At 46.6% G+C, this 26,540-nt stretch overlaps 1 protein-coding gene across 7 annotated transcripts in view; it reads left to right on the top strand.

Moving 5' to 3' along the window:
• The window catches only part of LOC118215428 (CUGBP Elav-like family member 4), a 99,206-nt gene that overhangs the window by 40,768 nt on the left and 31,898 nt on the right, over positions 1–26,540 (top strand). For all 7 annotated transcript variants that reach the window (XR_004762817.1, XR_004762816.1, XR_004762819.1 and 4 more), the window contains exon 3: positions 20,505–20,553. Coding sequence is in view for 3 of the 7 variants with exons in the window: in XM_035396219.1 (XP_035252110.1) it covers positions 20,505–20,553 (49 nt within the window). In the remaining 4 variants the exon portion in view is untranslated. The remainder of the gene's footprint in view (positions 1–20,504; positions 20,554–26,540) is intronic.

The following is a 26,540-nucleotide window of genomic DNA, read 5'->3' on the forward strand; positions in this document are numbered from 1 at the left end:
GTCTGCTGTAGAAACGGTGCTCAGCTGACTGGCTAATCGCGGGTTTACCGATCTGATCCTTTCTGCGGTGTTGACCTGTGTTAGCTGAGCCCTCCGGTGCTAACGCTGCTGGGCTTCCTGCGGCGCGAGTGAGCAGTGGGAGGAGCTGGCACGCTGTCTGTTGCGGTTGGATGTTTCTTTCATTGGGAGAATTGAGCGAGACACCGTTGCTAATTACAGCAAATAATCAGAGGTAGACAAAGTAAGAGTATTTTTCATTCACGTAGTCAGTGGATTGCAGATGAAGTCCAGGCAGTTGTCTCATTCTGGCGCACGCAGACTCCGTATGTGAAAGCCATGTGCTGCAGTTCTGCTTGTGGGAGATGCAGTGGGAAAGTTGTACTGGGTAAGCAGATTCGGCTCCAGCTCGTGTTAGCCTGATTCCAGTGTTACAGTGTGTTATTATACTGCAGGACAACAGGACAGCTGTGCCCCTGAGCTGCCAGCCACAATGAACCGTGTTATTAACAGACTGTGCATAACATGCGCATGCACACGCACACACACAGACACACAGACACACACACACACACACACACAGGCAAGCACACACACAAGCGAACACATGCACACACACACACACACAAGTGAGCACACACACTCTCACTCTCTCTCGCTTTGTTGTGTGATGTCTGTTCCTCTCTCCCTCACATCCTTCTCTACCTCCCCCTCACTCTGCCTGGGGAGTAATTAAATCAGTGTGTGTGCCTCTTCAGAAGCCAGGCACACAAACACACACACACACTCTCTCTCTCTGTTACACATGCGCACACACTCTCTGTCATATGTGCACACACACTCTCTTTGTCACACATACACACACACTCTCTCTCTGGTACACTCGCACACACACTCTTCCTCTTTCACACATGCACGCACACGCTCTCTCTTTTACACTTGCACCCACACACTCTTCCTCTTTCACACATGCGTGCACACATACACACACAGACACAGACACACACACGCACACACACACAAATAAACACACACATACCGGTGATTGAGGCTTGTTTGAGCAGGGGCCAGGCCTCTGTTTGAAATTGGCTGTTAATACATTAAGTACGGCATGAGGGCAGGCTATGTTCTGAGGCTTTGTTACGCTGACAAGCCTGAGTGCTGATTAAAGACACCCCAGAGGCCACAAATAAATAAATAATTACTGTATAGAGCTGGGAGATACATCAGCCCCCGTGTTAGAGTAACTGTAAAGCGTGAGCTACTAATGTACCGGTGATCTCGTGGATTTCAGCTCATTTAGACGTTGATTAACTTGACAGCATATTAATTAGCAAGGTATTGAGCAGACCAGGCTATGGGAAAAAATACTCCTACAATTTGTCATGTAAGTGATTGTGCAGACTCATTTGCATTTCTGAGTACAGAGGGAAAGTGCTTAGGACCGAACTCAAACATAATTATAATTTGGGAGCTGGCCTGTCAGGGTTTGGCGATGGGGAGTCTATTCTCCTTCACCCAGGGGGACTGAGACTTGTAAAAAGTGCCAAGCTGTGACAGCAGCCGGAGAGAGCGGCTGCAGCCTGGCGCGGACGCGGCCCAGATCAGAGAGCTTTAAATGGGCTTAGCCGCGATCGCGTGCTGGGCTTCATCTCACTCCAAACCCAGCAGCCCTGCCACAGCGTGGCTACTGTCTATTCACTCACTGCCTCTCATGTCTCCCCTCAACAATTTTCAGCCTGTTTTTTTTTTATCCCCCCACCATAGCATTCAGTATTTCTTTATGAGGTCCCTGCCTGGAGAACAGGACTGGCAGGCACAGCGGTGGGGAGGAGTCAGGTAAAATATGCAGGGCAAACAGCAGCACCGGCACAGGGCTGGGGAATTATGCAGAGACGCCGCGTCCAACGGTAAACTTCAGTCTTGGTGTGGATGGATTTTATTATCATTGGCCTGTCTGCTGGGAGGTGTCCCCTCACCCCCCCATGCAGATGCAGGTTGTGTGTGTGGAGCGCCGGGCTCTGGGGCTCTGGAGCCTGCGTGTAGGCCCCAGCAGGGCTTCAGCAGAGAGGCCAGGTTCAAGGCCCAGAGGGGGAGATTTCCAGTGGCCTGGGCTTCCTAATGTCATCAACAGCATGTAAGAAATTCTATTCTCATATATACACACACACAAACACACACATACCCACACATACACACACATGATCACACACACATTCATACAGACACACACAAGCACACGCATACACACACACACACACACAAACACACACACAAGGACACAAACAAACACCCACACACAAACACATACACACACGCAAACACACATGCATACACACACACACACATACACACACACATACACAAGGACACAAACACCCACGCACAAACAAACAGACATACACACACACACACAAACACACAGCAGGAAATGGGAAAACATTTAATCAAATGGCAGATTCATAGATGTTTTCCTTCGACAGGCTTTGCCTTTCATTGTTTTGCTAAGAAAAGGATGCTTTAAATTGCAGGGTTATATACCAGCGCGCGTTTGACCGAACCTCCCGTGTGAATGCCAGAACAGCCCATCATTTTTAATAAACAAACGCCGCGGCGCTGAATCCGGGTGACCTTTGAGTCGGGGACCGGCTTTCTCGTCGCGCGCTTCAGAAACACGCTCCCCCTCTTCACTGCCTTCACTGCTTTTCCTTTGTTCGGCTGTATTCCGCTGACACCCTCGCGCTGGATTAAAATGTTAATTAACCTCCGTGTCTGCGCACTCATTCCCCGTGGCTCCAGCAGCCAGGCAGCGGAACAGAGGCGGCTTACCCAGCCCCGCCCTGTGGAGGAGCGTCTGGGCCCGCGCCCGTCCCCCCTCCAGCCGCTGCATTATAGAACTGAGCGCGCTCGGGCCACAGCCGCCAGCGCCGCCTGCGCTTCTGAAAGGATGGGGAGCTCTTGAAGCCGCGCAGTGGGGGGAACCGACTTCTCACAGGCAGTGCAAGCAGAGGAATTATATTGATGATGCGTCCAGGGGCGCGCAGCGATATTACGGCAGGGCTGTTAATGGCTTCATAAGCTAGTGGAGCCCGGATGAAAACTGAGGTGGGTCAGAGTCGAGAGGCATACCCGTGGTCTCTTCAGTACGACCATTTTGCACTTGTGAGCTCCTGCATATTACACAGCGCTGGAAGATATTGCTTTAGTGGGCCAGTCATCATGGCGATGGAGTATCACGCCCATTCAAATTCTGCTCCAAGTTGCCTGGTTCAGTTTTACATTAGCTATAGAGGAACTGTAATAAAATGGAAGCCATTGTCCGGGCAGCAATTTCCCTGTCCCCTTACCATTCAGCCTTACTTCACTGTGACGAGGCGTCCGTCTCCTCTCCATCTGCTTTCATTCTGTGAGCGTGGTGCACTCAAAGGGGCTCACAGTCCGCACACCGGCCATGACCTGAAGCTTCATATTCTGAATATGAAAGTTGAAGGTGAAAGAGATGTTTGTTATTCCTATGACTGACTGGGAGCGGGATGGGGGGGGGGGGGGGGCAGCTGGGGGAACGCTACGTCCGGGAGGTGAAAGAGCTCCATCCCACAGGGAACGCAAACCCGACAGACTCCACGCGGGGGGGCTTTTCACATCATATACTGTGTACATCTCCATCACTCTGCCCGCTGTGCTCGTATCTCTGCTTAGCTCACAAGGGCCCACCTTGCATGCCTGATGTAGGTTATCACCACAGCAGATGAGACTGTGCCTCCCTAAAGCACACTAGAGCAAAGCCAGGAGCTAAGTGTGCAGTGTCCTAAGCACTTTGTTGTCCCAGGCAGCATGTGTTTGGTGAAGCCATTGGGTAGGTGGGCATAGTTGCTGGCTGAAAGATGGCTCTTGTGGATGGCATTCAGAATTTATTTCTCTCTGTGCCTTTGTGCTTCTATTTCCTGTCTGTTTATAAATGCGTGCATATCTTCACTTGGTTGAATGCTCTGGTTGATTTATTTTAATTTAGCACCAATGGTAGTGCTTCTGTGCCGGAACTAATTTATAAGGCATGAAAAAATAACCTTAAAAAAGTGTTTTTTTGTTTTGTTTGTTTGTTCTGGTTACATGTTCTTGCTTTTATATAACTGCAAGCCATTTCTATTCAGGGCGCCTCTCTCCGCATCAGAAATGTGTATTTTCGTACCGCTAAGGTCAGCTCCGCTCGTTTAAAAAACAAAATATATACGGAGCGCGGGGGCCTGGGACCGCTGGCGGGCCGGCGGGATTTACTGTCTGTCCGCCGTTCGTGTTCCTCCTCCTCCCGACCAGAAAACTCTGACCCCGTCCCGCCAGCTGGGGGGGGGGGGGGGGAGCATCCGCGCCAACGAGATGCTTAATCTGGGCGGGCGGCCGCTGTGTGGACGCGTTTCCGCGGCGCCCTGCGGCTGCGTGGGCGGGCGCTGCCGGGGTCTGCCGCGACGGGGCAGGGACGTGCGGCCGCATTACCCGTCCCGTCCCGCAGGCTGATTTATGCAGGGCTCTGCTGCATTTCCCAATGCAGACGCCTCCATTACGGCTCAACATCAGCCACCCGGGGAAGGGAGGTACATAGCAGCTAGCTGAGGCCCAGCGCACTGGCGGAGGCATTGCTTAAATCGTTGCTTTTATATTCCTATAAATAAATTATTGATCAAGTATTATGCCGTGAGAAACCGCAGCGGTAGTAATAGTAGCAGAAAACATACATCCCATATATTTCAGGTTTAGGTCATTGGGAAATATTAACTATGCAAACCCTGGGCCTATTCCCGTTTAGAGTCCTGTTGGGATTTCACTGGTCAAATATGAGCCCTTCAGACAAAAGCGGGTGGCCAGCTCTGTGAGTCAGACAACGTGCTCTAAGATCAGCACGCAGGGTTGAGTGGGCTTGATTTCATCATTAAACACTGCTAAAGTGAGGACCTGCATATGCAGATGTGGCTCCATTTGAAAACCAGACTGAATTTGTATGTTCAAATTTATTCATGTATTCTTAGTCCCCAATGGCCCGGCAGTCAAAGCCCCAGCCGTTTCCAGATGACGTGTGAAACTGAGTCCTAATGGAATTAGAGACTCGCCAATGAAGCAGCCTGCGACCACCAGCCGCCTCCCAAACCACGGAGCAGCCCCGGGCTTCGGGGAGGCTGGGGAGGGGGCTGTACACGCGTTCGGTTTATTAACTTCATTTATTATCTTTTTCACTTTTTTTTACTGCTTGAGGAAATGCAGACCCCGTTTCTTTTGTCTTCGGGCAGCAAGACAAAGATCTTTATCTCCCCTGACTGTAATCTTACAGTGCGAGGCGTTTTTTTTTTTGTTGTTTTTTTTTTCGACTGTTGTCAAACAAAAAAAGGAATTAGGACTGGGGAGGTGTATGCTAAAGGTGACAGGTTTGTCTGTGGAAAGCACAGCTTATCCTGTGAACTGAAACGCAGGCATCACTCAGAGGAACAGGAAGAGGAAGAGGAAGAAAGCGGGTTACTGTCACTGAGTGACAGGGCCCAAACGCTGCAGGTAGGGCTTGGGGCCAGCCCTTCAGGTCCAATGTGACCCCAGAGAATTTTGGGGTAAAAATACATTTTAACTTACACATATAAATTGGATAATGCGATTCATTTAACATGATACTGTGGCTGGCAAATACCTTTATCCAAGGCAACATATAGTATCCATTACCTATGGGACTGGAATTTACCCTCTTGCAGTTACTTACTTTCAATCAATGAGATCAATGGCAGACTGAACTCTGTGCCAAAATGTTTTACTTGCTACAGGCAAAGTGCAAGAAATACATACAGAATACTGTCAGATCTGTGCGGTGAAAATGAGAGAGGCACATCACTGCTATGTGATTTTGTAGCATGTGCAAAAACCGTAGCATAACATGTATAACATGGTAAACATAACATAACAATATTCATGGTGGAAGGTTTACTCAAGCTATGGGACTAAGGAGAGAGGTGTATATATTATTCCTTTTTTTATTGCACACGCTGTCTGGGCAGTGTTTTGACAGAAGACTTTGCTGTGCATGACTGAAGGAAAGAAATTCATCCTGGGAGCTTTGTATAATCCTTATCTCTGTATAAATATCTAGTGTTAACTGCAGGGCTTTAGTTTGTTTTCCCAATCTGAAAGCAAGCAGTGACAAACCCATGAATTATTCATTCACGTTGTGTATTCACAGAATGGGTTCGTAGAGCATATATGGAGATTGGTAAACTGTATGTATGATTGGAAGAAAGAAGAGGATGGGAGCGGCAGAAATAGACATCTCTGCAGATGGGTATGGTAGATTCATTTCGAGGTGAACACAGATGTTGCACAGGAGACCTTGCACAGAAATCCAGACTCAATCTAATCACAGTTTGCTTGCCAGCATTACTTTGCTTTGATACCAAGTTGCTATTACCAACATTTTATATTTACAAAAAAAAGTCACAAAAGAGCATTTGCTTGAACCGATAACTGAAATAACACAAATACTAAAAAGAAAAAGTGCATTACAAGAATATTGAATTTAACCTATTTAGTCATCCTGAAATCATCTTTCATTCTGTATTTTCCTTGATTATTCATTAATTTTCCCTGCATAGCTTTTCTTATTTTTTTTAGATATTCTTTTCAGGTGCATCACCTTTAGTGATACTTTTAGTGAGTGGGCAAACACTAGGTAGAAGCAAGCCACCATTAACAAAGCCGGTGTCTGTTGATGACCCCCAGACACTTAGCAACAGACGTTGTTCCCAGTGAAGAATCACAGTCCTCCTGTCCTGGCAATAAAATATTCTACAGTCATTAACACTGATCTGTACTGTTTTATATCCCTATATAAAATAGATAAAGTCAGGTGGTTAAGAAAATGAAACTCAATTCTGGCAAATTTGAGTTGTCAACAGACATAGGGTGAACAAAATCACAAAGGCACTACTATTAGTAAAATGGCAATAATAGGACGTGGTAATATGCATTAAATATTATATTACATGTATATTGCTTTATCACAGTCTTTTTGTGATATGTGACCGACTGGAGTGCCATATATATAATACTGTTCAGTGCACTTTGAAGCTTTCCAATAACTATTTTCATGTCTTCAAAGAGACCCTGGCTCCATTTAAATGAATTATGTTCTCGCTGTAGGAAATACAGTAGTCACTGATGCAGCGCTGTGGCTTCCTCCGGTGGGCATGGGCTTCGGTTTCCGGCTGAACGGGCATACTGCAGCGCAGTATCCGATCCTTTTAGCGCTGTCCCCAGCCTGCCGTGTGCACTTTAGCAACCTGTAATTGCACTGAGACCCATATTGTGTCGTCAGCCATTCCAGGTGATGAACTCAAAAGAAACCGTTGGACTCATCTGCCTTCCAGTTCACTTCACCATCATAACAAGCTGCCCGAGAAGGGTGAACAGCATCTGTCGACTTTTCTCACGCTAAACAAGATGCACAACGAAAAAGTAACTTGTCTTATAGAAAATATTATCCATTTAAACGATGCACATACAAAATCTTCCAATAACTGGCAATGCCATTATGGTGATTTTAATTCAGTAGGATTATTATGAACTTCCATGTACTGAAAAATATACGGGTGATTCAATTATCCAATATCAAAATTGCAAGATTTGTAAATGTAAAAAAAAAACAAGTTTTCATAATGACATAAATCCAGTATACAATTGAAAGACTATTCCTTATGGACACTGGACTTCCTTACACGTATTGAGCTAATGCTTTCCGAGGGCACGTTTTGTGATTTTATTTTGTGCGGCTCTTTTCTCAGCACCTGTGCAGCGCAGAGTAACTCTACGCTCTGCCGCCATCAGATAAATGCAGCGCGAGGCGGACTGAAAACCCGAAGACGCGCGGGGGAATCTGCCGCCAGGAGGGAAAAAAAAAAAAAAACACATCTCGCATTCCCTTTCAAGTGACACACGTCTCTTTTAACGGTGTCATAATAGATGTATAATTTATTATGGACGGCGGTATTGAAAGAATGCGGTGCGTGTGATGTGCCAGCGCGCGCTGCTCTCGGGCGACGCCGCGCCCCGGTGAAAGAGGAACGGCCTCTCGGAGGCAGCCAGCCTTCGCCCGCGCGCGCACGCGTTCAGAATAACCGCAGAAAGGGACGGACCGCTGTTTACACTGATGGCGGTTATTACAGTTGTGAACTATTTTCTGTTCAAACTGTAAGGCAGCTTCTGATGGGCGCTGGGTGAGGGGGCGGGGCTAAAATTAACATGTGCCTTTTAAATGAGAAACGAGACAGCGCCCAGGTGTGAATGATAAAAGGTCTGGATGTGTGTGTTCCAGTTGCCGTTAAATGGATTTTTGAAAAAGGTTCCCAGAAAAGCATTTCCCCCTCTGTCTGCCAGTGGGGGGTTGGGGGGGGGGGGGGGAGTGCAGGCCTGAGGTGTAATTGCACCTTTCGCATCTGGCTTCCTGCTACAGACCACACTTTCCACAAACAAAGCGTTTGATTCACTGGACTGGGGGACGTCTGTGAAACAAGATGTCAGAGACCTGTTTGGCGTAACACAGGCACATATAGGCAGCAGTTTGGTTGAATTAAATCACTTCCTTACAATATCTCCTGTTGGAATGGCAAATGCTGTTAAACTGAAAATGAGGACAGGATATGGACGGATGGTGAGGCATGCAACACCTCAGCTGTGGTTTTTGGGAGTCTGCTTGATTGCATGGCTGTGTCTTTGGCCAGGTAGCAGACAGAATGATGAATTGTGCAGTAATATCTGCATTTTACACGTCCCCGCCCCCACCGCACGTTACAGACAGGCACACACACTCCCACACAAACACTCCCATTCAGGGACCATTCCCCTCTGTATGTCTGGGGAACACACAGGAAACCCAGCCAACAAATAACTGTCACTGAATTATGGTGCCTTCTCCATTCTTTAGAATTTATGTTTGCATTAAGAAGATGTGTTGGCACACAATGTGTCAATAAATAGCCCATCATGGCTATTCCGTGGCATTACCACGTACAGAAATTTATGTTTATGTTATGAAGAGGTGTAACTGCAGAATGTATGACAGCAGCTAATGGTATTTGCATTTGCTCTGGGTGGTGTGAGCAGGAGACATTTTTCATAATTTGCCTTCCCCTGAAGTGACACGTTGGCTCTGACCTGCAGTACTTTCCTGTCAGTGCATTAATGCAAACTGCGAGTCCCCAGCCTGCTGAATAAACTGTCTTCCCCTGAAAACTGGGAATCGGTGACATGTTTAAAAATCGCCGTGAAAAATAAACGCATCGCAGATGCCAGCACACGGAACCGAGAAACCGTCTGTAACCCTTACAAGGGAAAACATTGATTTTGCAATAATGTCGTAGCTGACTTGTAACGATTGCGAGAATGAAGATTTAAATGCGCTGTAAGCTTTCGGGTTCTAGCGGCGCTCACCCCCGATCTGAGTGCGAACTCCGGACTTGAGCATATTGTCTGTTGAGAAGCAGCGCTCAACTTCAGAGAGACCGCCGGAGCCCACGCTCCCTCCACAGCGCACACAGAACCTCAACTGCCAATCAAAGCAGCCTCAGGCACTGCCACTGACTCGCTCGCATAAATTAGCATGAATTTGCATGAAAATCTACTGGTTTTACAGACTCACTTGGCTCTCCCACTGAATGGCATTTCCTCTCTCTCCCTCTCTCTCCATCTCTCTCTGGTCCTTTAATTCTCTCTCTCTCTCCCTCTGGATCTCTCGCTCTCTGTCCCTCCCTGTTCTTTCCTTTCGCAGTTGAGGGGCTTCTTGTTTGGAAGGGGTTTGGACATATGCCACTATGTACTATGCCTTCGGCTGCAACTAAGCAACCCAAAGAAACTTAAGTGTCTGTCTGGTTCTGGTCTTCACACTCAGTATTACTACAGTAATCTGTTGCACCGCCATTTGCATTTACAATCAGAATGCTGGAGCTGTTGCAAAAACTGAGTATGTCAGTGGCATTAACTTGCCAGCTGTGTTCAAAGGAGATGGATTTGTAAACTGATTCTATCGGAAGCAGAGTCCAGACGTGTTAATTACAGATGTCGCACAGGAACTCTAGAGCAGAGTAATTGCAGATTTCCTCTTGCGTACACCTGTGTTTCACACTCCTTACAGCAGGTGGCAGTGTTACATTTACATCCCATCAATTGAAGAAGAGAGGCTAAGGACCGTGCCATGTTTAGCCATGTTGCAAATGCAGAAACCACAAGAGATGCATGTAACGCATTTAAGGGAGTGCAAAAGCATAGTGTGGAGATTGGAGCCTTATTGGGAACAAGATATGGTTAGGGTTAAGTATAAGAGCACAGCTGATGATAATCCAAAAGCATTCTTATGACTAGTTTAAGGTTTTGGGCTGTATCCAAGTAAACTATTCCACACATCATAGGGGCAACAAACAAATGGTTTTTTATCAGTGTGAAACTGAATTGATTTCTTGTGTATTTTGTAGGTTGGTGGTGAGATGACATATACAGTATAATGTTTGTGTGTGTGTGCGTGTGCGTGTGTGTGCCCACGCACGCTTGCGTTTGTCCTTGTGTGTAGCCGTATTAAGTGGATGTCCACACCACAGTTTGTCTGGTTAAGTGAGTCAGTATGTTAAAGCAGTATTAATGCAAATCATCCAACTGGGCCACCACCTCCCTAAATTCATTCCAAGGCGTGTCAAAGAAGCCACTATTTAAAAATATTGTGTTTGCAGAAGCTATTTAACATACCTTGAAATCCATTTTGAAGGCCTTTATAAGTGTGCCCTTCTTTAAAAACAATACTTTTTAAAATGTGCAATCTCTTTGGGAACAGACTAGTATCTGTTCAAGAGGATAGGGAGGATATATACCGAATATACTATTCTGTCAAACAGTGGTCAAAAGTTAGTGTGAAATTGTAAAGATAGGAGTACTGTCTGAAGAACATTAAATGTGATTTTTTAGAGTGAAGCATTAGTTTGAAGTAGAGCGTCTCTTCCCTCAGGCTTTAAGGGGAAAAAACAAAAGAACAGGAGAGCCTTTGGCCCCTGCACGAGTTTTGGGAGTTAGTAATTGGAAATCATGTCTTCAAACTATTTTAGAAGCAGGGCATGCAAATCTAATGAAGATTTGTGTGACTTTCTTCTTTTTTACTTTTTTTCTCCACATTACACAATTCTTGTAATAAATTATTGAAAGTGTACCTTGGTCCCAAACGCAGGCCATGCCTACTGATGAGTTAGAGGTTAGGCGAACTGTACTGGGGACACTGGCAGCAGTAATGCACGGGATAATGAACAGGGAATGGGAGCAAGAGCAGGATGACTGGGGCCAGAGGGTTTATTGAACTCTAATTAGCAATTGTAATTACATTCTTTGTGTGTGTGTGTGTGTGTGTGTGTGTGTGTGTGTGAGAGTGTGTGTGAGAGAGAGAGAGAGAGAGAGATAGAGAGAGAGAGAGAGAGCGAGGGAGAGAGAGAGCATCACATTTGTGTGTGTGTGCATTTATTTTTCCTTCTCAGCGTTCATTTTCTAGCTTTTGTATATGGACTGTGAGGACATGTGTAGCAGAGCTGTGTCTGGCATAGCCGTGGGGAGCCTCCTTGCTTCCCTGGGTAAAAATGTTTGAACTCACTCACACAGAGACAAGCCCTCGACCGTGGTGGGGTTCCAGGGAAGGTTCCATTGACTCGTCCTGGGAGTCACTTTCCCTCCCTGCTGGTTGAATGGGTTAGCAGAGCTGTGTCTCCACTGCTTACCTCACAGAGGTGTGTGTTCTGCTTCCTTCCTGTCACATGCTGGTCCTTAGAGGGGCTGCTGCTGGCTGTCACATCTTTCATCCTGAGCCGTCAGAGCCTTTCAGAAGATTCCAAAATGTGGGTATGGGCGTAGAAGGAAACTATCTATTTTGGATCTTATGTGGCAAAGGAAGCCAGGCTACGTTAGGTTGAGCAGTTGTGGGGTTGGGGGGGGTAAAGTTGTGTAGTATTGCTTTGTGAAGAGCTACTGTACCACACAGTTTGTTTTTTTCCTATATCCTAAATCATTTCCCCTGGAGTACAGCCTGTAATGTATGGATGTATGTGTATTATTTCGGGACATAAAGCAAGCTGAATTATCTTGCTTACCAAATTAGCTCCAATTTTGCAACTACAACCACAGAAAATAAATAGAACATGTGTAATACAAAAGGTATGTATTTAGCTCCAGCACTAAAGCCATTCAGAAGGAACAGCAGGGTTCTTCCGAGGTCGGGGTAGAGCTCGTTATGAGGATTAATTATGGCAGTGGTGGGCTATTGTTGTTGACTGGTCTAAATGAAAGATTAATGAAAGTGTGTGTACGTAATTGATGGACGGGGAATATTCTAATGATGCAGAGCAGAAGGGGGCTGTGGGCCGAGCAGCAGAGCCCACAGCGTCACCGCGCTGCCCCTAGAGGGGGCGAGTGGCATTGCGCCCAGAGGAACCTGGTCACCGCCCCGCACTCGCCGGGCCTCCCCCGCCGATCCTAATTAACTGTCACTCCGGGTAGACCCAGGCGCCGCAGCCCCAGACTGCCTTTTCAATTACACCCTGCATCCCCTCAACATGTTCCCCCGGACACGGGCCGTCTCTCGCTGACCACTCCTCCTTTCCTGTCACTCATCAGGGGGGAGGGAGGGAGAGGAACTGAGTTTGTGTTAGACGTGTGAGCTGGACACCGTGGCTTAAGTTATGAAGAAATGAAATGCGGCAGTGTTATACTTTAGCTCATTTACAGCTTCTCCCTCCTGTAACTTTCAACATTCTCTCTTATAATCCCGCACAGAAAAGTTATATATTTACATAATACATAGTTGGAACTTAAATATATTGTGTAAAACATGTAAGAAATATGATATACTATTATATTTCAGTATACTGAGTTCGGATTCTGGAGTCAAGTGCATCTGTGCACATACTGTGCCTGGTGATCACATAGCTGGCTGGCCTGTTGTTATCATTGCCTGGTCAGTGTTGTAAGTGAGAATTTGTTCTCAATGGTTAAATAAAGGTTAAATAAAAATAAATAAATATAATTAGCTGACATGGATAACCTTACTGTTTTAGACTATCCCTGATGCTGGCCTGTTCTGGCTGACTGCTGCTGCTACTCAGCATTATCCTCAGTGAGGAAAGTGACTCAGCTTTCTATGGTGTTGTACTCTTACTCTTTCAATGATATTTTGTCACATTCTCTCCTGTAGTTTTTAAACTGGAGTCCTGCAGGTCTACCATCTGCTTTGTTTTAAGTGTCACCCTAAATCACCTGTTTCTGGATGTGTTTAGTTCAGTTAGAGATGTACTTTTTTATGGCAAGGCGCAAGGTTATAGCATGCATTTTGTACCTACCTTTAGTTCTTTTTATGCTTTGAGGGGCTTAAAGCAGGCTATATTAGCTTTCTAATCAAACTGGCATGTTAACCAGTGCAACCAAAGATATGTCTAATGAAGAATTAACTCAATTTAATTAAGATTTGATGGAGTAGGATTGAAATAATTAATAATTTGCCATATATAACAATAAAACAGCCAATGGAACGGCTATTTATGAAAAGGGTCTGTTGGAGATAATGGAATACATTCAAACTATGTTCATCTAAATCTTATAATAATTATATGCACTGTACAATTTTGGGGGGCTTTTTTTAACCAGGATGACTAATTAAATGTGCAGTATAGTTCTTGCCCCATCCTTTAACATTAAATGTTATTCTAATTGTTGAAGTCTGCTAATAAATACGGTATGTGGCAGTACCCTGATAGAATGTAAAGTACTGACTTTTCACACATTGATAATTTGTTCCGTTTCACTGCTCTCACTGCCAGTCCAATCTCTGGAATAAGTTGGCCCATTCATCTTCCTAATAATTGTGGTGCTTTATCAGATTTAGAAATCTTTTAAAGCAGGGTATTTATCAATCAGATTGATGTCATTGTTTACATATATTAGTTATCATTAAGAACTTAAAGCTCAACGTCATTTGCACATTGACAGGTATGGGAATGTGTTGAATGTTTCCTTGGAGATGCACAGTCGATGGAAAAACATCTCACAGTTCTTATTTAGATTGCAGTATGCACCGTAATTAGGTTATGAAGGACAATTAAACAATGTGAATTAGCACTTGAAGAAAAGGTGGAGAAAGGAAGCGGAAACATGAGCTTAATACAGTGTGTGTGTCTGTGTATGTTCATGTGCGTGCGTGTGTGTGTGTGTGTGTGTTCGTGTGTGTGTGCGTGTCAGAGAGAGGGAGAAAGAGAGATACAGATAAAAGTAGTGAGTAAGAGTTATTTTCAGAGGCTATTCATTTTAATATGCAATTGTGCCTTGTTTTAGCAATTTAAGGGCACTATTTATGTGTGTGTGTGTGTGCGTGTGTGCATTCGTGTGAGTTAGTGTGCAAGTGAATGAGTGTGTGTGTGTGTGTGTGCGAGTGAGTGTGTGTGTGTGTGTGTGCGTGCCTGTGTGTGTGGGTGTGCGAGTGAGTGTGTGTGTGTGTGTGTGTGTGTGTGTGTGCATGTCTGTGTGTGTGTGTGTGCGAGTGAGTGTGTGTGTGTGCGTGTCTGTGTGTGTGTGTGTGCGAGTGAGTGTGTGTGTGTGCATGTGTGTGTGTGTGTGTGTGTGTGTGCGAGTGAGTGTGTGTGTGTGTGTGTGCGTGTCTGTGTGTGTGTGTGTGTGTGTGTGTGTGTGTGTGTGTGTGTGCGAGTGAGTGTGTGTGTGTGTGTGTGTGTGTGTGCGTGTGTGTGCGAGTGAGTGTGAGTGTGTGTGTGTGTGTGCGTGTGTGCGAGTGAGTGTGTGTGTGTGTGTGTGTGTGTGTGTGTGCGAGTGAGTGTGTGTGTGTGTGTGTGTGTGTGTGCGAGTGAGTGTGTGTGTGTGTGTGCGTGGGCTCGGCGAATGTATTAGATGTCGTTGCGATGTCTTTGATCTCCACTCGGAGATCCCGGCCAGCGTTTCACATGATAAGGCACGTCCCCTCAGAACAGGCTGTACTTTGTCCCTGACGGCGCTTTGCGCGGGCGGGCCTGTGTCCTTCCTCATCAGCGCTGGACCACAGCCTGCGCACAGGCGGCCCTGCGAGCCCCCCCATCAGAGACTGGCCCTCTCTTAATTACTCTCTTCTGTTGTTCAGAAGGGACCCTTTTCATCATCACCAGAGCTCACCTGTTACACGGGGGGCGGGGCGGGGGGGGGCTCAGAGCCTCAGCGTGTCCGTGGCGACGGCTGTGAAGAGGGATCCGCCTTCATTATCCCCCTCTCTTCTCCTCGTGCTCTTATCACGCCATTTAGCTCACTCTCAGGGATATTTGTTTGTGTGTTCTTTGAATATAATGGATGCCCTGGGCTTTAGAACTAATTCGGTCATTAAGGAAATGGCTCTGTGCAAGCTGCTGAGCCCCGAGCTTTCATTTGGCACTCACGGCCAAAACTGAAAGGCTGGCACCCCCCACCCCACCAAACCCCCTCCTGATGCTACAGTCACCCCAGGACTTTCCATAGCCTGGTGTCTTAGTGAAGTGTAGTTTTGAAAGGAGGGAAATAAAGCAATTTTCAGTACTTTGTTGTTGGCACGGTGAAGAGAAAGCAGAGTCCTGTGGGCTTTCTGATGATCGCTTTACTGCTCTCTGAATACCGCCGATGCCCTGCGCTACCGGCACAAACAGGGCTTCACAGAATGGGCTCTGCAAAGCTCGCCGTCACCTTGACTAATTTGTTAGTCTTGTTTGAGTGTGTTGAATCTTCACCAAACCCCACAACCCCACACCCCCACCTGTACCCTTCACCCTCCACCCTCTCTCAGCCCCAGCTCTTGGTACTCTAGAAAAAAAAAAAGCCATAAACTTAATGTAGTGCAGCGGCCTCTTGCTGTGGTGATCTATATGCTGCTCTATGCTCTGTCTGTGGCAGGGGAGAACGGGGGCTTTATGGAGCAGAAGATAACACATCGGCAAGATTTTTCATCTGCCCTTCCTGTCCAACTTTCTCCGACCCCCTCCCCTCCCCCCCTCATCGCCCCCGCCCGTGCACCAGCCACAGATGGAGACCTCCTGGGCAGCCTGTAGAAGCAGGAGAGGAGAGGCATTGTGAATAAGCACTGACACTCACTGCTCAGCCCCCCCCCCCCCCCCCCCCCAAAAGAGACCCGGGGGGCCAATGCCAGTTTGCAAAGAAAAGTAAATGCGAAAAACTTTACCCACTGGAGAATCGATTGGCTGGTAATTATGCAGTATGGGACAAAGGTAAATCATTTTTTTCTTGCAATAGACCTGCTTGGGATAGTTTTTATTTTTATTTTCATTTAATAGTTCATATAAAACAGTGAGAAATGTCCCATACCGTCTCATAAGTGAGCTTGGAACTGCTTGACTTGTGCACTGGAAGGCTGACAAGGCCCGGTTTTCTTAATGATACAATAACAGCTGCTATCCAGTATTAAGAATAAAGACTTCCTCGTGCATCCACTCACTTTCTGTGGAACTCTGTTTCGACTCTCAGACGAAACTGGTTTGATGGTGTTGTTTGTGGCGAGTGCCTCTTTCAGGATGGGGCTGTGGCACAGATCCTTCACACGTCCTCCCTGCGGTGAGCCCGTGCAAAAAGCAGACCGCTCTAATTGCGCTTAATCGCCTTTAAATGACATCAGCGAGCTGGGCATGTTTCCTGATGGAGGAGAACGCTTTGGCGGGCACCAGTGCAGTGGCATGGCTGGATAGTGTCTGACCTGGGGCTACGTTTGAAAAACTTGAGCAACCATAGAGGAAGAATTTGAATTTTTAAAGTGGTCAACTTTTACTTTATTGTGTTTTAGTAAAGCTAATGGTGTCAAGTGTATTTGAACTATGTACAGTGCTGTTAAATACCTTCAGGCCTTTGTGGCTTTGATAGGAGAGGAGTAACAATATAATGTAACGACCGTGAAAACTTTATTTGCTGCAGGACGATGTGCCAGTCTTAAACATAATGGGACCCTCTCAGGAATTTCTTCAAACAAAAGCAAGTGTTGAAAAAAAATTCTGATATTTTTCACGTACAGCATAGTAATAAAAGCAGAAATATGACATACTTAAAATACAATATTATACGCGGCTATTGAGGCAAAAGTTTTGAGCAGCATTTGAGCTTTAGAATATCGTGTGCACTTTTTTTTAAAGACCAGGTCTGATTTGTGGCATAATGAAACTCAGTGATTTAAAAAGGCACTTGAGACTTGAGTCACTTTTTACAGCGTCGTGCCTTTTCACCTTCCTGTGGCAAATATGCAATTCTGATTTTAGTAAAAGAATGAAAAAATTCAGATTTTCAGAGAGGATGAAGAAAAAAGAAAACTCTGCGACAGAGAACGGGAAGTCGAGGGGAGACAGTGGAACTGGCCCGAGCTTAGATTCGATCATTCATTCTCCACGTAGGCTCACGGGCTGCCAGTTCATTAAAATGAGTTAAGCAACGTGGACGAAGGAGATGCGTTGTGGACACTTCATCAGGGTGGTGAAGCATTTTGTAACTCTACACTCAGGCTTTGAAGCTGCACTTACGTTCTGTATGTGTGTAATAAAATGGCCACCTGTGGCTGCCAGTTTCACCGTATCTCTCGCCCAAGGGGAGCTGGCTCTGCCTCTCCTGGCTCCTGATATATTCATATAATTAACTTTGCCTTGATCTGCTAGCTAATCTCACTCTCAGCAGACAGGGATTCAAATGTCATTTAAACCACCTGCTGTGGGTGTGTGTGTGCGTGTGTGTGTGCGTGTGCGTGTGCATGTTTGTGTGTGTGTGTGTGCGTGATGGGTGTGTGTGTGTGTGTGTGTGTGTGTGCTTGCGCATGTGAATATGTGTGTGACTATGTATGTGGTGTGACTGTGTGTGATAATCCATGTTCATACATGTGTGTGTGTGTGTGTGTGTGTGGGTGGGGGGTATAAGCTATGGGTTTGCATTGAGACTCCTTTACTGCCAGGTATTACTGTGAAATACTGTCAAGTCATTCCAGCTAGTTTGAAAAAAAAATGTAACATATTTTTTTTTGTACGTTTTCAGAAACATCTTTGACATTTCCCCCTCAAGCATGTTTTAACTCAAAAGGGATAAACCAGGCAATGAACAAAAAATAAAATAAAAAATAAAAATTTAAGAAAGGAGCACACAGTGTGGGCTGGGAACAGCATGTCCTGGGAAGAGTGACTGAACCGTCCAGGCAGTGAGATCACCCAGGCTTGGACAGAGACAGGCACTGTTGTGTCACTCTTACAGGCAGGGGGCAGCGGGGTGTGGGAACAGGGAGGAGAAATGTGTCTAATATCAGCATTTTAAACCTGAGAGCGGGAGAAAGAGTGTGCAGTTCTGCACATAATGGCCCCAACACCGACAGGCTGCGCGGGGGGCTGCCCTCCCGGCCTCGGTTGCCTGGCAACTTCCGGAGTATTAAGCAGTATCTAATGACTCCTGTTGCAACACTGGCTTGGAGGCCACTAATGGGCTGCACTCCAGCCTTGTGACAAATCTCTGGCCGCTAGAATCAGAGGAACTGGCCAGTCGCTTGACAAGGACACCTAGACTTCATCCCGAGTGCATTCCAACCAGGGTTACACCCCCATCACTTCCAGGCAGTGCAGCTCCCACTGCGTATTTGGAACTGTGTTCAACTCCATACCTGCCGTTCCTCTGTGTTTGCACTTTCTCACCCCTGAATCCAGCCCCCACGTCCCCCAGAAAAGCAAAGAAAAGCCGAGGCAGAAGCATTTCTGTTCAGCCTGTCTCTTCATTCCAATGTCACAGCTTGATAATGTGGCTGGACAGTGTTTGGGTTCTCCTCCTCATGTTGTTAGCATGATGTTACAAAGGGACAGTGGGTTAGGTGGTATTTCATGTTTTTTTCAGAACATGTTCAGAAAACCACTGAAAATTTGAAATATCAAGGGATGTTGTGCATACCGGGCAAGTAGATCATTGTCATTTTATTTTTCATCAGCACCCTGAATGTAAAAGATATATTTGTCTCTCTGCCTCATGGGGGTGTGTGTTATACAGATGTCAGATGGGATCAGGGCACCAGTATGTTTTATGCTGCCCCCCCTTTCCCCGTGTCACAGCACGGCTTGGTGTCCGTGTGCTCCCCCTGAATGCACGCGGCTCTGCGTGTCTATCTCGCGTCTATATTTAGCCTTGGCCACTGCCGCAGTCAACGGCTGTCCAGAGAAGGAGAGGTGGTGGAGAATTAGCATTGACACAGGAATTCACAGGCAGCTGAATGAATCCCAGTGTACCTTTAATCACTCATAGCTCCCCCTTTTAAAGGATAAAGTGCAATGGCCCTTGCCACGGCTTTATTTTCTTACTGGCTGTATCTTCAGTGCGGATCGCATTAAATGTGTCCAGCACTAAATCTTTATCAGAGCATATGGAACTGGAATGTTCTGGCTGAGGTTTCGTACTGGAAGATTAGTACGAATAACAGAAAAATTTGGAATTACCAACTGGGTGCAAGAGATATTTTAGAGATACTCTATTTTATTTTTGACCTGTCATCTTGTCCTTCTGTATGAACATGTTTTTTGGCAATATTTCAAGTGTATAAATGCTATTTTACGCTAAATTTAGCATATAGTACAGGCCAGAAGTATCAGGCCACCTGTGGTTTAAAAGAAAAACCTTTAGTTAGAGAAGAATTCAGCTAATATATGCACCTTTATCAAATAACAAACCAGAATATAAACTGTTTTTTGAAGGTATAATAATGCAAAAGGAGTTTTACCTAAAATAAGTACAGATGTCCTAATACTTTTGGCCTGTACTGGAGATATAAACAGCACCTACAGTAGATATAAGCTGTACAATCCAGGAGCATTTTCTGGTGAATGTATCAAGCTGTTTTAATTTTCTGTGAATTAGGCTCGGATTGGGTACCATCTATATCTGCTCTTTCAATTTAGCACTTTCCACAGGGGTTTGTATTTAAATTCTTATTGACCTTTATTTCCGGCAACTTAAAATTAATTTCAGTTTATGGATTGCAAAAAAAACATTCTATTTTTTCAAGGGGTAGCCCTAGGTGTCATTTGTCATTTGTATCGTCGTAGTTCTCTCCATTTAATATTTAATATTTTATATTCCCCTCATGGACACAGTAAAATGTCCAGTGTTAATTCAGCTGTAATGGAATACATAGGAGTCCAATTGGGACCGTATTCACTCTGTAAGAGCTGATTTAACACTGAACATTTTACTGGCCAGTAGAAGAAAATGACTGTTTAATACAGAAAACAGAGTAATGATGTTTTATGTTTGTTCCACAACCATATTTGGCCCAGAAATGGGAAGAGACTGCCTTTTTGAAACTAAATGTAAAGTCTGGACTCACAGGCCTGTTCACAAGTCCTGCACGTGCTCCAGCCATCCTTCAGTGCGTTCAGAGATGTGTGTTAACCCGTGTGTGCTCATGAGCATTCCTTATTAACAAGGGTTTTCTCCTCCTCCCTCAGATGAACCGGCCAATCCAGGTGAAGCCAGCAGACAGCGAAGGGCGAGGAGGTAATTAGCCTTCATCCAGATCACTTCCACCTTTTAATAATCCAGACTCACGACAGGCAGAGTGGCTGATGACATCATTTTTCACTTGAGCCCATTCCCACCTGTGTATTATGCTCGGCTTATCTCATGGCCACTTTACACAAGTTGAAAAACAAGTGCTGTGTGGAGCACTGACCTCACTTCCTGCTCCTCAGAGGGACAGCCGACCTTTCTCACGAGTGTGAAGCTGGACATATTTCTGTACATTATTTTGCAATAACATACGCCCGAAAGGAGGATGAAAGCTAGCGAGTTTGGACCGTGAGCCAGAAATTGAGTGGAACTGATCTAACGTTGTTTCCAATATCGGTAAATCTTTTCTTTAGGCTTAGCGTCTTATGCGTATGCCTTCTGTATTCCAGAAGGGTGCGAGCGATATCACACAAGCAGGTGGCTAAAGCCTGCGCGAGCCCATCTGTAAATCAAGCAGCATGTGGAAGCTAGGCAGAAGTTACATGAGAAGATCCCTCCTGCGATGCAGCCTTCCTCCCCCCTCCCCTCCTCTCCTCCCCCCCTCCTCTCCTCCTCCCTTCCTCCCCTCCTCCTCTGTGAGGCGTTGCCCGCCGGTGATTTACACCAACAGGTTAGGATCCGGCGGCACGCTTCCCAGCCACACAAATCCCATTTAGGCCCTATTTTTGTCACAGCGCTGCTTTAATTAATGGGCGTCTAAAACCAGGCAAAGTCTGACCGACAAGGCTTGGGCGGGAGCCAGCCTGCGTTTTTACCGAGACAAATTGGACGGAGGGCTTAAGAGAGAAGGATGGATGGGCCGCGCTATCAATTACCCCCCTTTTCTGCGGAAGAGGAGGGGGGAAGCGAGCGAGTGAAATACAGGCCGCTCTTCGCCCAGCACCAGCCTCGGGCTCCGGACCCACAGGTGTGCTCCAGGGAGAAACTTTCTATTTCTGACCGGGAAAAAAAACGGCGGGAGCCGGGTGAAATAAGAGCAGGGTGGCAGGCCGCCGTGGAGCTGCTGAGCGCTGATGGCGATGGGTGCTGAAGGGGCCGGATGGAAAGATAATGCAACGTGGCCGCTGATAGCTGGAAATGAGATTTAGGAGGGCGGACCCCCAGCCTGACACAAAGCTGACGATCGGCGCGGCGGATCGGTCGCCGGCGGGGTTCAGAGGGATCTGTCCAGGAGCGTCTGAGCCAGAGGGAGGCAGCCAGAACCCGGGTTCCGCCGCTCCTCCGTCCCCAGCGGGTCCTCCCGCTGGCCCAGGCTGCTCGGCGGCCGCTGCGCTTCTGCAACTCAGTCACGTTCGCAAAATCAGCGCCAGCGCGGGCAATTATCTGTCAGAGGCGTCTCATTTGCATGCCGTTTGTGGGCATTAGCGGCCATTAGCAGGTACAGCCACTCATCAGGGCCCGGCGCTTCGTCTCCTGGGGATAGCGGGGATGCTGCAGAGCCAAAACCGGCCTGCGTTACAGAAACACTTTCCCCGCCGTGCCGTCTCACTGCTGCAAGGCTCGAGGTGGCTCCTTGGGTTGCCTGTGTTTTTCTGGGATTGTCCAGGCGTGCCGTTAGATACTCGGAGTAGAATCAGTGTCATTGCGCGAGCCCTGCTGCTCGTGTTACTCTGAGCTTGCCTCCAGCTCGTTATTTCTGACCATGTGGCATTAGGGGTTCATCAGTCTCTGGATGATCTTGTGACTGAGCGGTCCAGTTAAAACCCAGCATTTAGCTTAGTGTTTGGATTAGCCCAGATCTGGACAGGAGATCTGTGAGGTGTGAACTGAAGCCCACATGCTATTGCAGAAAGAGAGAGAGAGAATGAGGCTGAAAGAAAGAGAGAGAGAGAGTAGAGGGAGAGGAAGGGAGAGCCTGGTCCAAGAGAGTTAGCGGGGGGGGGGAGAACAGGGCCTCTCTCTCCTCCACACGGCAGAGAGCTTTTTCCCCCTGACCTTGTGCGCGGATTTCTCCGCCAAGGAAAGATCACACCTGATAATCTGTGATTGGAGACGGTTGTTATCAGAACACAATCTGTTTGTTTGCCCCGTCCCCCTGCCCCTCGCCAAAGCCGGGGCGGAGCCTGGAACACATCCAATTAACCGGGAGACGCGGAGAGACGGCAGGCGGGTCACAAACCCCATTCTCTTCCCTCAGCCTGCCCGGGCAGCACAGAGCCCAGAGGTTCAGCTGGGGGCTGGGAGCGGGCGTGGCCTCACGGTCTGTTATTCTCCTCAGCTCAACTGTTTGTCCTTGTGGCCTTCACAAGGGGTGTAAAGGGACGGGAGGCCACCGAGGGGGGCCAAGGAAAGGGTTCAAGATTGACAGGGCCCCACACTGTTCTGGGCCCGACTGTCACGGCCCCCCAGCAGGTAAAAACAGCGAGGGGCCACAGTGCACTTTACATGCAAATGAGCTCGACGTATCTCTCCCTGCCTGTGTTCAGGAGCGAGCAGAACTTCTGAAAGTGACCAATGGCTCTGGCAACGGAACGGCAGCCGCCCTAGAACACTGCACAGTGTGAGCCCAAGGAGGAGACTTTAATAGCTCTGGCTTTGTTGTGCCGATTAAACTACCCAGCAAGAGTTCTGTATAATTGGATTGTGTTACAATGCTGAGAGAATATGACCAAAATGTAATGGAAAACAGTGTAAATATTTGAACCTAAATGGAAAGTAGCAGTTTGACCCAGTTTTCAGTTTACAGATCTAGCTTTGGCTGTGGCACCAGAAGGCTCAGTGCCTTCAATTGCATCAAAGGATAGATCACACAGTATGAGAGATGCATTGAAATCAGCAAATCTGAATCTTATCACAGCTGAGTGGTACAGTGTCAGTTTGGCAATTTCTAGCTTTTTAATTACTTCCTACTTCATTAGTTGGAATAGTCTCAGGATATTTGGCAGATTATACATTTAGCTAGAGTCAGAAAAGCAGTTGTTGCTGTATCTAAATCAGCATTCTACAGGGGAGCATATTGATTTATGTCACAGATGATATGCAGAAGGTTCTGTGCCAGCTGAATTTTTTTTTAAGAGCCCATGGAACCGTAACTACTACGATGTGTCTGAAAAATGATTTGGATTTTAAATTGCAAAAGCCTGCATGGAATGTCTGTTGTTATATGCGAGCAAACTTTTCACATCTCACGTTTCAACAGATGGAAAAAATTGGATCAGCATATTAACCCCAGAGATTTTTGGTTTGAGACAGATCATCAGTAGAGCTAGCATGTGTATGCAAAAAAGAAAGAGAACAAAACTGAAAAAATAATGATAATAAATGTCAAGTGGTTTTCCAATAACTCTGCTTGTCTCTTGAAAAATAGGGACAGCTAAAAAAAATGACAGTACAAGAAAAAAATTACAAAAAATACCACTTTATTCTTACGAGAGAAGCATCCATCTTGACAGCACTTGGCATCTGTGCACAACCCATTCATTTTTAATATGCTGGTTGCTAAAATGAAAAGGCTTTATGAGACAAGCTATTGTCACCTGTCAGTCGCTGTACTGTTTTGAAAATGTTTTTTTGTTTTTGCAAATATCCTTTTATTTGCATCAATAAACCTGACTTTCCACATTCCTGTTGAGTCTGGACAGAGCTGATTACTGATAACAGAGCTGAGTTCTCTGCCAGAAAATAAATGCTGTCAGCTTTCAGGTGCAGGTATCTAAGACTGGGGGGGCGGGGGGTCAGATTGTCTCAGTCATAAGACAAATACGTATTCCTCACTCTCAGGTGCTCATTCCTGATGTAAAGCTCTGATTCTGCTGTTAAACTAGGGGTTAAGTGTACGGTTCAGCATGGGGATCTTAGTGAAGACCAGAGAGCTGTCCACTGAAATGATTCCAAATGTTCACAGAACCTGCTGCCTATTAACTGGGCTGAGTAAGGCTTGTGGGTCGGATGGTGTCACGGTCGTGTGAGATTTTCGGCTGTTTGTCTTCGACTTCGAATGAGGGGAGCAGAGGGCTTCACACCTCCTTCGCAATGTGAAGCCATAATTCCATTTCATCTCGGTATTCATTGATTTTACAAAAAGAGCTCTCACTCAGCTCCAGGCTAAAGATCTCTTTATTCGCAATGCGCATCAGAGGTCGTTTATTCATATTCATAAACACACTTTTAGGCCTGTGAACGGCTGAGAAAGAGACTGATTGTTGAGTAGGGAAAACGCACAAATCCAATAACCGTTGCTTTCCGAGACTTGTGCCAGCCAGAATCTAATTAATTGCGATGCACGCATGGGCCAATAGCCGTATGGGGCATGCCATGGACTCAAAATACGTGGTAGTTGTAGAACATGGCAATGAAATGAGAGCTCTTGTGATCTCAATTATGACAGTCATAGAAAAACATTCAAGGACCATTTTCAGTCCTGGCTGTTTGATCCTGGCTGTGTCATACATTTTGACGTTCACAAATAAGTTAACATCCCAACTTTTTTTGCTCTTCTGGCCCAATGGAGCAGCCGCTCTGACTCCTATGGCATTCACTGCATACACAGTTTGTATTATGTATGCCACTGTGATTTGTGAGGCGTGTGTGTGTATTCTGTACGTCTCATTCGTCTCTGACTCAACATCACATTCACTGTGAGGTGACGTCAGGTGGAGCACTGAGGCCAAATGATGGTTTCTGTCTATTGGAAAAGGGAAAAGAAACATGCACACCAGTCCATGGAAGAGTAAAGGGGCACAACCACGCCAAGGACTTTGCTGTGTAATTACCTGGGAGTGGAAGATTAAGGACGTTAGCCGGTTCATTAGTGCCTATCAGCATGTTTTCTTCCCTTCTAGCCCCACCCTTATTTGACCTTCGATTCGCACCGAGCACGGCTCCCTGTCAGTCTTCTGGACTCCCGGAGCTACAGAAGCTAGCAGGTTAAGCGTTTACAGGAAAGTGTGCCCTGTGCGTGCCCCCTGCAGAGGGCCGGGGCCGGCCTGCGCTGAGGCAGGACGCGGCCCCTCCGCAGAAAGCGCCCGGGACGCCGCCGCCGCCGCCCGCCGCGAGGGGAGATAAGCGCTAATGAACGGGATCGGGAACGGGCCCGTTCACAGGCCTGAAGCGCGAAGCGTGAGCGAGCAGCCGCGGGCGAGCCGGAGGGCCTCGTAAGCGCAGGGCCCGGCCTGCCTCGGTAGCGCCGTGTCCGTTTAGCGCAGACACCCACACGGGGTGAGTGACTGTGCTGAATGAGGAGGCTGATCCAGGTGTTTTTGGGCTGGATCACACCCTCATGCTGCCTTGTGAAGGAGACCCTGGCTTTATTTTTAGTGCATAACTGGAAAAAAACAAAAAACAGAACAGCTGTGTCTGTTGGAGTTTGGCAGGTACAGGAGGCATCGCATCTGTCTAGACCCGGGTGATGCTCTCACTCCTGCTCCCCCCCCCCCCCCCCCCCCCCCCACCCCCCACAGAGTCAAATGACTCATCGCAAAGATCAGCGGTGCCATTTCCAATAAACTGCCCTCACAACCTTTTACAGAAATTCGGGAGCAAGGTTCACGCAAGTACTCATCTTTTTCCACAACAGTCTTGAGCAAGAAACAAGCAATGATGACCGAGCGCAAGAAAATAACAAAAATGAAAGAATGTTCTGCCTAATTCCTGAACAGGCATGAAGATTAATGGGAAAATTCCTTGCTCCTGACTGTAGCATTGTTTGGGGTTGTCAGCAAAAGATAGAACCCCCCCAACAGAGTGGATTGCATGGATAAGAGGACAGAAGAAAGATCAAAAGGCAAAGGCCTCTGATTTTTGACAAAACACAGCTCTGCATCTGTTGGGCAGCAACTCATTTATCTTTTGCAATGTGGAATCTCAAAGAATACATAACAATGCAATTATTCATCGCCCACTGGATTCCAGAGTTCTCCTGAAGTAGTAGAAAGGACAAGGACACAATTAAAGATAAGCTGATAGCAGTTCAACATAAAATGACGCAAAACAAAGGACAGCTTATGAATAAAAATGCGAGAGCACATGAAGGGTTT

Source organism: Anguilla anguilla, chromosome 16, assembly GCF_013347855.1.
Source record: "Anguilla anguilla isolate fAngAng1 chromosome 16, fAngAng1.pri, whole genome shotgun sequence".
Lineage (NCBI taxonomy): Eukaryota > Metazoa > Chordata > Actinopteri > Anguilliformes > Anguillidae > Anguilla > Anguilla anguilla.